This window comes from Episyrphus balteatus, chromosome 3 (genome assembly GCF_945859705.1).
Source record: "Episyrphus balteatus chromosome 3, idEpiBalt1.1, whole genome shotgun sequence".
NCBI classification, from domain to species: domain Eukaryota; kingdom Metazoa; phylum Arthropoda; class Insecta; order Diptera; family Syrphidae; genus Episyrphus; species Episyrphus balteatus.
In genome coordinates, this window is record NC_079136.1 from 83,884,648 (window position 1) to 83,896,969 (window position 12,322).

At 29.1% G+C, this 12,322-nt stretch overlaps 1 protein-coding gene across 2 annotated transcripts in view; it reads right to left on the minus strand.

The window, feature by feature from the left end:
* LOC129914647 (hemicentin-1) overlaps nucleotides 1-12,322 on the minus strand; it is a 195,462-nt gene that overhangs the window by 32,855 nt on the left and 150,285 nt on the right. For both annotated transcript variants that reach the window (XM_055993988.1, XM_055993987.1), the window contains exon 12: nucleotides 5,458-5,620. In XM_055993988.1, coding sequence (XP_055849963.1) covers nucleotides 5,458-5,620 — 163 coding nt within the window. The remainder of the gene's footprint in view (nucleotides 1-5,457; nucleotides 5,621-12,322) is intronic.

A 12,322-nucleotide genomic window follows, 5' to 3' on the forward strand; every position in this document is an offset into this window, starting at 1 on the left:
TCATTTTTGGAAGAGTGCGAGGTAAAAGTTTGAAATGTTTTCAGCTTGAAAACTTCAAATCTCCAAGGATATCCCATCCCATTTCATCTCTCAAACCAAGACTTTCAAGCTCATAGGTACTATAGTCATTGTATCTCCATCCGTTCTATATTCTCTATGCTATGTACACGTTCGTTAGGTTGTCTTTTTTTGTTCTTTTTTTATATATATATTTTTGCAAACGATTTCTGAGAAGAAAAAAAAAAAACTCCTTTTCACTCTTCTTTACTTTTGTCGTATCATCTCATTTAAAATACATGAAGATAGAAAAATTTACTTAAGGAAAATTGGAAAACTTTAACTTTTTTTTTTCACGTAGTCATCATCCAGTAGTAAAGGTATGGATATATAGGTATTGGTAAGTTATTGCATACACAGTTATACAACGTTTGTATCAGGTATAGGGCAATAGGTAAGATATTTAGGATGCAATTCTAGATTCAAGGTCATTTTTTAGGTTTTCAAGTTTTGAAGGACTAAAATTGTTGTCTCGTAGTTTTTGGGATAAATACTTAAAGCATAAAAAGACGTAGAAAGGTCTCTACTTTTATTGTCAAACTGTTGGCATGTCTGGAATAAACCATATTACAAAAATTACCGACTATATTATTTATAGCTTTGTTTAAAGCTCTACAAATAGAATTTGAAAGTGGTGCATTGTCATGAAAAAGATATGACCTTCACTATTTTTTCAGGAAAACATAAATGTTTTTAAAAATAAGCCTTCTGAAGGATTTAAAATTCCAAATTATATAGCCGTGTCAAGTTGAAGGCTAAGTATCATGCTCAAAGGAAAAAAATACTATTATTAGAGCAGTGTGTGATTTTCATCTATAGTCATTAAAATTCCGCTACCACAACCTTCCCTAAGCTGATAGTACAAAATCAATCAAACCCGAGGTTTGCTTAGAAATTGTTGTGAACAGCTGATTTGTAACATGATTCAGAGCTAGTAACAATAGGTTACAGTGAATTATGTATATTTCCAGAAAAAAAAAGAAAATTCTTCAACTTCTGATGATGTTCTAGAAGTTTCACGAAAAACTTACTAATTAAACGTAGCCAAATTATTCACAGATAAAGCGGTAACGGAGACGACGCGTACAAGTCTTCTCCGTTACCGTCTTTGTCTGATAATAGTTTAGCTATTTTGAATTAGTTTTTCTTGAAACTTCTATGACTGCAACTGCAACTTTATCATGAGCCCTTAAGTCTTAAGACCCACCAAGTTTCAAGAAAAAATATTGCTTCTTCAACCAGATAAACTGGATAATAAGCGTGAAAATGTTCTAAAAATGCACATTGGCCAAAGTATTCAAATAAGGTAGATATGGCGTTGCCGTTTTATGAGAAAATTGAGTAAAATTAATCTCGCAATGTCAAAATCAAAATCTGAGCCATTTTTTTTTTTAATTTACGGAATGAAATTTTTTTTATAATTTTTATTTAATTTTTAAATAAATACAAATTAAAAAAAAAAAAGGTTTTGCAAAAAAATAACAAAATAAATAATAAGGGTATTCACGTAACGAGATAATTTTCTACTTTGCAGAAAAATAGAAAATTCCGCAAAAGGTTTAAATGAACACCCCAGCAGAAAATAATTGCGTAAACAAGGGAAACAAACAGCATTGCTGTTTGTTAAACGTCAAATTGAACTTGTTTGATTAAAAAAAATATCGCTGCTGAGAATTATAAGAGTGTATTTCATACAAAATACAAAAAATGAGTTTTATACACCAAAATTTTCGTAATTTCAACGGATTTTAGATAAAAAAAATTAGAAAAAAATTAATGTCGACGGCACAGGTAAAAAAGACATACAACTTTCATGATTTCACATACATGTATTAATATAATAAGGTTCTATGTTATTCAAATTGCAACATAGAATCTTTTTTCTGACTTTTTCAAACAAAAAAATACATTGATATAAGTTACATAGAACTTTTTTACTCAAATTTTTCAAAATGAAATCTTAAAGAAATTATCTTTTTTCTAACTAAAGTAAAAATAAAAGATCTTTTGATGTTTTTGCTGGTATTGAACAACAGGGATGGAGTCGGCTAACTTGATAGTCAATAAATGACAGTCAAAAAAGACGATTTTGCTCCATAATTTGTCGTTTTTGACTATCAACTACCGACTATCAAGTTAGCGGACGGGCTTTTGCTTAACAGCAAAGAATTTTTGTATCTCGTTCTGTACTCTTTAAATCAAAATATGCACTATCCAACCTTAACTTTTGCAATAATTCATAACCTAGATATTCTTACATCATAATTAAATTAAAATAATGTTTTTTGTGTGCCAAGAATTGGAAGTGATTTTTTGAAAACTTTTTTTTTCATAATCGAGGTTGGGAATTTCATTGTTCGTATTAATAAACCAAAAGTTAAAGAAACACTTAGATTCCTTAACTTTAAATAAAAGAAGTCACCTTAGTACCCAAAAAAACAAAAAATTAACTAATTTTTAGTGGTATTTGGAAAATTGAGTATTTTTTTTTTCAAAGGTCAAGATTTTACTTTACTAACCGTAGTGAACTCTTCGTTATTCATCTTTACAATTATATTAGTTTATTTCTATTAATAGTTTCATCGAATAAAACTTTTTTTTAACTTGAAGCAAATTTACTTACGTTATACATGGAGAAAAATAAGCAACTTAGAATCAAGATGATACTCCTCTAAAATCCAATCCTCTTAAATTAATAAGATATCTAATAAATATAAGTAAAATTTGTTTAAACATTTTTAAAATCAAAGTGAACTTCATTTTAATAAGAATTTTCTTCTTAAGAAAATTTAAGTGTAGATACCTGCTGAGATTGAAATGATTTTTCTTTAATTTTATGTACTTATTAGAATAAAAAGATTAAACAAACTTTAAATTTTATTTGGCATAAATTTTGCAGCGTAGATGATTGTTTTAAGACGACTGTCTTTCTGGCAAAAAAGCATGCAAAAATCCAATTGATTTAATACAAATTCTAAATGTTTTTAGCATGTCTCTTTTCTGTGTACCTAATTCAACAAAAGTAGGAATTGTTGTTTTCTATAAATGCAACAACGTGATTTGTGGTATTTTTTCTGTTATTTAAAATAGATTTTGACTGTTTTGTGCAAAACTTGAATAAAATTAAATTAAATCAAAGCCTATTTCACGATGAAGTCACTTTTTTCATATAAAATGCATTTATTACATGTAAGCTCTTTATAACTATAAGGTTCTATGTTGAACATAGAACCTTTTTCAAATTTTTTTACAAATTTTTTCATAAAAAGGTTCTATGTCATTTTTTAAAAATGCTCATAGAATCCTTTTTTGTTTTGAAATTAATGTTTTTTTAATGGTTTTATGAATTTTTTAGGATCCTTTATAAGATTGCATCAAAACTTTACTGCTATGTAACTATTTTATCCAAAAACCAGCCTTAAAAACCTTTGAGATCGATTTTCTCAAAACTAAGGTGAGTTGACATACAACCCTATAATTCTCAGCCAGCGATATGTCAAGCTTATTTTGCAAATACTATGCAACAATAAAAAAAATGTAATTTTCTCAAATAAAATGATATTCTCTTTTCAATATTAACATATTTTATCTGTGGTTATCTGAATAATAAGAAATAAATCGCGTTCAAAAAGATATTCCAGATACGAGGATCCCAGATAGCCTATCCGACAGGTAATTGAACACACCCAAAGTTTATCTGATTTTTTACTTGCTCTATAGGGCAAGTATTGGTTTCGTGTCGAAAAAAAAAATTGAGGTTTTAATCAAAACCAACATTACGATGATGGAGAATTCCGAAAATGTGGGTCTCGCAATTCCGTCCGTCCGTCTGTGCGTCTGTGCGTCTGTGCGTCCATCTGTACACATTTCCACAGCCTAAACGGGTGGACCGATTGTCTTCAAATTTGGTACAGATGATTTTTATGGAATTCTAAAAGTTGTTTTTTTTTTTGTTTTTTTATATCTCGTTTAGAACGTATACCTCCCATACAAAAAAATACGATATTGCGAATTTCTCGAAAACAGCTCTAACGATTTTGATTAAACTTTGTATACGTTATATATAAAGCAGTGGCAATAAAACTGCATTTTCATTTTTTCTCAAAAAAGTCAAACAACAAAAAATTTTGTCCTAAATGTCGGCTCTTCCCCAATATAAATTTTTTTTTTTTAATTTAGAGCCAGCTTTTAAAATCTACAAGTAGACAAACATAAAAGTGTTTTGAACTGAAAGAGCAAGTACGTGCGACCCCAGTCGTGCATTTTATTTTTCTACGGGTTCCGTTTCAAATTTGTGAGATAAAATTCTATGATTTGCGGAATATTTTTCCCATAAAAATTTTGACAGCTCATTTCTACCGATAGAAAATTCTACAGTTTCTACGGTTTCTACGGGTTTTCCGCGTTTACGTGAATACCCCTAATGTGTTTTTTCCACTCAATTTTTGTTTTCGTTTTCTTCTAATAAATTAACCAAAAGCTTTAATTTTAATTTAGCTTAATACAAGCGAACTTAAACTTAAATTTTCAACGGTTATTAAAGAAAGAAAAAGTAGATAATATAAAAATGTTTGGATGCAAATAACTCAGTAAAAGGTAACCGGACCTCCAAAAAACTTGATCCTTAGTTATCTGCCTCCGAATGTAAGAAAAAAAAAAATGCTTGCATGCATGCAAATAATTAAGCAACATAGCCCCGTAGCAACTTTTTGTTTTCAGTTCTGATTAGAGATCAAAAGGATATTTCTTTTGAAACTTGATCAAGTCTCATAAATACATATTATAAACAAAGCTTCATAATAATATGCGAAGAAAAAAAATTATTTTTTCATATAAAATCGTTTTTTTCCTAACAACTTCAACCGATTTGAGCGAGCCAAAGACGAACGATATTATAATTTTTTTTACATATTATTAAACCTTAAACCCTAATAAAACTTTTGACCACTATTACATTGCAAAATTAGGGTACTTTTTTTCGGCCACACAAAAGTGACACACCCTAATGTGCATATGATATTTTGAATTCCCAAAACTATGTTAGTAAAACAGTAGTATCCCGAGGACTCTAAACCGAAGTCTAGATATTTTATATCGATCGGTAATTTATAAAATTACTGGCTTTTTGTTTACTTAACCCGATATGAATAGACACGTTTTTAAACCACTATATCGAAAGTTATTCCGTTGATACCAGAAGTTGATTTTAGAATTGATAAAATTCCATACCATCATATTATTACTAGGTTCTATTTCCACTAAAATAAAGCTCAACTTAAACGTGCATATATATGAAAAACATGTTTCTATTCAACAAAAAAAGAAAAAAAAAATGAAATCAATGAATAAAAACAGTATTTTTTTGGTATTAAAATATAGGAGTATAGGAGGTATACATACCTTCAATGCAATAAACTTCTAATGAATCCGATGTTTGGTTAACCACAGTACAATTTGTTGGTATTTCTGGCTTTCCGGCAGCAATTAAATGAAATACGCAAGGCTCCTTCTGTTGTCCGACATTATTATCCGCCCAACACATAATGGTGCCAAAGTCCATTTCCTGCTCCAATACCCAACAAACCAGCAGCAGCAGCAGCAACAGAAGCAACACACAGCAAACAAATAAAAATCCAACAACCATCATCACAAACATTTGCAGAGTAGCGAGGAAGTCAAAAGCACCAGTATAGCATAGCAGCAGCACCCACACATAGATTTATTTATTATATCGGCCATAGGAACGCAACCAAGCGTTATAGGCATTTTCGTCGTACATAAAAACACACGAGATCCGGAGCAAAAACGTGAATGAAAAAAAAAAGAAAGAAAATATAAACAAAAGTTAGTATTTTAGTATATTTTTTTTGTGTGTGTTCAAATGGCATACAAAAATAAAAGTGAAAAAAAAAAAATAAAAATAGAAATGAAAAGGTAAAGGAAATTCCTATGGAAATCGAGAGGAAAATTATTCATATGTATTTGTGTATACATTGTGAACAACTTTTATCTCTATACGCATTCACTCACATCATTAAGTCAAAAGCACATCCAATAAACGTAGGTGCATATGAATTTAGAAACGGGTCCTTACAAAGCTAATTACAACTTACATATATTGCGTAGGCATTAAGTTAACTTATTTCTAAATCGGGAAGTCGTTCGTCAATAGACCTTTTAATAAAGCAAAAAAGTCAACAGGAATATTGAATTTTAAAGGGAACAAAATTCTATTTATAAATCTTGAGTCTATTGACACCTAACCAAAAGGTCGTAGTAAAAAATAAGTACTGGACAAACATAAAAATTAAATTGGTAAAATGTTAAAGTTGAAATTTTTCCATGTCTATTCCGTGCATACCTTCATAACATCCAAATCCAAATCCCCTGAGAATCATCTCATAGACATTTTAAATAGGCACGTTTCAATAGACGAAGAGAAGAGGGAAAATATTTACCGTGGTTTTATTTTTTCAGGGAAAGTTGTGTGAAAAGTTGGTTCCATTGAGCCAATTTATGTTTAAATAATGTAAAGTGAATATTTTAAATGGACTTCTCTTTGTTTTGGAATAAGGATTAGGTAGCAGAAAGTTTACTAGCGAATCTTATACTGTTTCGTTATTATAACAGTGCCAAAGCTGTTTTCAGAGACCAAGAGTTGTAACAACATTTCGTAGAAATTGAGTTATTAAGGAAAAAATTTGTTGGGAAAAAAATCTTTCTGTCACAGCTGCAGATGGCCGCAAGCGGGTGGGTGGGGGTATGGAAAAAAATTAGGCTGTTAAAAATGTTTAACGATTTTTCTACCAATTTCTTATCGAAAAAATTATCTAAAAATTATATAGGTACCTACCTCGAAGGTTATTAAAAGATGTAAAATATTTATATTTGGATCAGTTTTTTTTAGATAACATGTTAGGAAAAATTTCAAAAACTAATTTATTTGTTTTTAATTTTTATCTTAACCCTTAACGACATGAAATAATATGAGCGGAAGAAAAAAATAAAAAATGCTTTACATTATTAAAAATTATTTTGTTTAAAAAATAAGTTTACAAGCCAAATTTGGCCTCGTATGCATTAAAAGTAGTGATGGAAACTATCGAATAAAAACTATCCAAGTATCGATAGTTGTAAAATATTCATTCATTCGATAGTTTTAAATCATTCATTCATTCATTTAGTTACTATTTTCATTCGAATAGTTTTTTCATTCGATAGTTTAGTTACTATTTTCATTCGCATAGTTTTTTCATTCGATAGTTTAGTTACTATTTTCATTCGAATAGTTTTTTGATACGATAGTCATTAAAATAGTTTTTTTTATTTGATAGTATTTTCTTTTGAACATTATTCTTATTCGATAGTTTTTTCATTCGAATAGTTTTTCTATAGTTTTATAGCTTTCTCATTCGAATAGATTTTTTTTGTTTTTCAGATCAAAAAACAACCAAAAATAAACACATTTTCTCGAGCTGTTATTTGTTTATTGTTCTTTGAACAAAAGCCTCTATTTTTGTTTGTATTTTTGCTTTGAAAAACCCTGTTTTGTTGAATTCAAATTGTAATATTTTGCGATCTAACTGCAACTTTGGAAACTTTTATACATTTTTGAAAACTACAATAACTGGGCAACTTTTTAAAATAATAAACCATTCTCACACCGTAGAAATTTTGTTTGCGGTGTTGCTCTCAAATAAAAGTTAAAAATTGATTTTTTATAAAACTTGAAACTGTTAGTTAATTTGCAGCGAAATGGTGTATGGAATAAAAATTATTTTGATTAATTAATTGTTCCTAATTATTTGTCAATGTTTTGGTAAAAGAATTGTTAAAAACAAAAATCAATAATGGCAGCAGGAAGCAAAATACTGTTGCAAAGTAGGGATTTTTCAAAATTTCACAAGAATTGCATTAAATCGAAAACCGTAAGGATTTGGGATGAACAAGTTACCAAATTCTGAGAGCCCTTAAGATCGCGTATCAGCATACTTCGTTTGATCCATTACTTTTGGGACACCCTGTATTAAAGAAACAATAATAAACACCTCCTTAAGGTCCCAAAAGTACATTTTTCTTGTCATTTCCGATTTCTTTTTTCTTTGTCTTTAAAATAAAGTTTAAAAAAAAAAATGCTGTAGGTATCAATTTTCCACCAATTTTTTTTTAACTATAAAAATTTTAAGGTAATTTTTTTGCAAAAAATCGAAAAAATTATAATTCACTTTTAAAAATTCAAGCTTATTTGAAGCATCAAAAACCTACAAAGTCTTATAAATACAATATTTTAGTTCAGCGAAAAATTTCATTATTTTGCGGTTTTCTACAAAATGAATTTTGAATTTTTTTAAAAATATTTTCAATATATCCGAAAATAATGATGTTTTTTGCAAATACGCTAACTTTGAGTACATAAATAAAGTTTTATTTTTATTCCACCAGTAGTTTAGAAAAATTTTTTTTTTGTAAAAATATGTAGGTATAACAAAAATGCAGTTTTTTGACCTTATGAGGTTTTTGTACAATATTTAGATTTTGCAAGAGCTATCTTTTCCAAGATGATATTTGCATTTCAAAGAAGGCTGGGTATGTTAAATATCAGTTATTTGGCAAATAAGGTACACTAGATTCACAAATAATAGTTTTTTTATTCACTTCCTTCGCGGACCTTAATTCTGTTTTTTGGGAAAATATTCCGAATTTACTGGAGAGAAATCAATGTTCTTTATTATAGTTTTATCAAAGCTTTGGCTACACAAACTACAAAATTTTACTAGACGCTGCGCTGCTGTGAAATTTAGAATTTTTTTTTTATTTAAACATGTATAGGCTTTTAAACCACATATTTATGTACATAAATATGTATCTATATACTTATTACAAAAATGGAATGTTTATTTTGTTACTTAACAAATTTCTACAAATTTGTATTTTTTTGCTTTCAATCAAAGTTCAACCTAGAAGAAAATAAGACACAATGTCCTTAACTTGATCTTGAGACTAAAATATAATTCCTTTATTATTTTCCTAACAATGAGATGATGATGATGATGCTGGCATTATTTATTTGTATAGACATTTATTTTTCTTAACAATTTTGAGCTTAAATCAGTGCGCCATTGTTTATTCAATTTTCTTTTATTATCTCATATTTACTTGTGCTTCTGAGAATTAACAAAAGAGCCACCAATGTCATTGTTCCATCATCAGAATTAACTCGTCATATCCAAAAAGTTTAAACTCTGAAACTTTTTGTTCAATATTTCAAAAACAAAAAAAAAAAAAAAACACAAAAAAAGTTTATTTAACCAACAAAGAATCTTTTAAATTCTCCTTTTCACATCATTAATCTCTTTGCTATTGTTTAACAAAAAAAAAAAAAAAAAAAAAACACTCAAACTTGTCTATAGCAGCGAGTGACTTAACGTTCTCATTTTATTGACATTATTATCATCCCTTTCAAAGTCGTCTTTGTCTCTTTTTATTCACCAAGTTTTATATAAATTATAAATGTATAGGTATATTATGAATATATAATACAACAACAATTTATAAATATAAACTTTGTCTTAAACAAAAGCAGAATTATGAAATTGTAATTAATTTCTGGTTACATTGACAGTTTTCAAAGAACACCTGCTGTTCCATGACAATGGGTACTTTGAACCCATTAATTTTAGTATAGTATACGGATATCAGCCCTTATAGTCCTTGAATTCAATGCAATCTATCAGTTAAACATGAGAGAGAGAGAGAGAGAGAGAGAGAGAAAGGGAGAAATGTGTATCTAGATAAAGAGAAGGAGTGAGGTATTCAGAGTGAAAAGGCCCAGAAGCTATAGAGTACACTCGCATGAGAATTACTTATCGAACGCCCCCTTGACGTCAAATTGTCAACAATTAATTACACTGTGGAAGTAATAAAGCAAAAAGCCTAAAACCTTTCCAACGACACAGGAGGAGAAGGTATAGGTATTCGATGTATCCGGCGTGTAACGTTATTGCCAGCAATTACGTTAACTAATTACATACACCTACATACATACCTACTATGTATTGTATGCAAACACATAATTTCTGGATGAAATTTTCCTTTTACTTTGGTACACGTTAACCGATGGAAGGAGGGGCGAGGGGGGTATTTAAATTTCATCCCACCAACAATTCAAGCGATGAAAGAAAAATTATATTGGTATTTCACATACACATACTAACAAATACATACACAAATATATACACACATATGGCTATAATTCTGATAGACGAAATGAAGGCAGGGACTCTAAGGACACCATCGAAGACATTATTACCAGTATCTAACATTATCGCAAATTGGCAATTTACCCCCCTAACCTCAAGAAGAAATTCACCTGCTCTAAAGCGATGATGACGGGTTCCTTCTATATTTACGTTCTACCCGTTCTGTTTCATAAAAATGTTATCCCTTCTGATTGATTGAAGCTGTCAATAACTCGAACGTTGCAATTTTTTTTTCTTTTAACAGTTCAGTACCTTTTTTTTGTAATAGAATGTAAACAAAAATGACTTGATGGTGTTTTGGGTGTGGGAAGAAATGATTATTGGCAATGCTCTTCGTACAATACTCTTAGGTGTATGTATAGTAATTTACCATACAAAATTTATCGGACTTGAGTAGAAAAGAAAAGCTAACATTTAAGGTTTGATTTCAGTGAATTATTAACAAATTAATGAGACAACAATTACCTTGTTATTTTTTGTATACAAAATAATTATCATTTATTGAGGATTATCATGAATAAAAAATTTTTGAAACCAAGGAATGTTTCACTTGTTTCAAAAGTGGGAATGAAAATAGTCATCAAAAGTTTTTTTTGGAACTAAGCTGTCATTTCATAAATTTTTTTGTTTCCTGGAAATAAACTTCGGGGAAGATTCATGATTCTCTGGGAAAATAAAATATTTCCCGGAAAATACTATTTCCAGGAAGATTTACAAAAGGGGCGCTTGATGTTGAATCGAAAGCTAGATCCTATAGTTTTAAGTGATTTTCATTAATGATAATGATAATAAAGGGCACTTAGTTAGATAATCAAGATTAAATTAAAGTAAAAGTTCTTGTAGTTGTAAATTCAGATAAAAAAAGTTAAAAATTAGTTACATATTTATTTATGTTATTTAATTGCTCTAACAATATGGTTCTTTTTAAGAGCTTACATGTATCTTGAAATTTATGTAGGTAGATATAGTCGAATCAATGAAGGCTCTTCCTTCAAAGATTTCAAATTTTTTTTTATGAAAATGTGCAATAGCTTTGCAGTTTTTAAAGCCTTTACGTACTCATACGATTATTGTAGAAAATGATAAAAAAAAGAAATAAATAAAATTCATTCATTCGTGGTTGTAGTGAACGAAAACATAAGATGATAAAATTTAAAATACACTGAACGGAAAAAAGTCTATATTTTATGAACTGGTTGCGATAGAACTTTTTTCTATCTGTTTTTAGAACAATCATAAGTGTAGCTATAAGCCGTTTTAGGGTTGTCCATTCTCTATTGCAGACCCTGTATATATTGAGACATATTCTAAACAAAAATTCCCAGGGAAATGGTTTCGGGAGAAGGGCCCCAATCGGAAAAATGTCGAAAATTTCCATTTTTGTTTTGGTTTAACCATATTCTTAACCGTTGAGAAACGAAATTCAAGCTAAAAATAATGAAATTTCAGGAACTTTTCAGTTAGGAGTTTTTTTTTCAGAATAGGCCTGATTATGACGATTACAACTAAACTTCAACTTTTTGAATCGTTATACCTAAGAAACGGTGGGTCTTAGGAAAAAAAGTGTCATGACACTTTTTATATAAAATAATCTGGTCTACAATTCTTGCATTGAAAGTTTTTTGATAAGACTTACCGTTTTGCTGAAAATCGTGAAAAACCAGTTTTTGTGACCTTTGACCCCCCGTAAATTTTTTTCCAGGCCTCGGACCGATGAGGACTTTTTAGATTTAATTTATGATGGTGTTTCCAACAATCCTACCAATTTTCAGCTTGCTGGGAATTTATGTGACCTGACCCCCTTATTTTAGGCTAATTTTACCGGAAAAAAAAAAAAACATCTCATTGAATGGTTTTGATTTTTCTTGTATAACAAATACCTAAATAAATTTTCAATTAAAATTTCTTATGCCATAGAAGAGAAAATACTTATCTGCAAAATTAAAACAAATTTTCAATAAAATTCATTGTTACGTTTTATAAAAAAATTGATTTAAAAAAAAAAT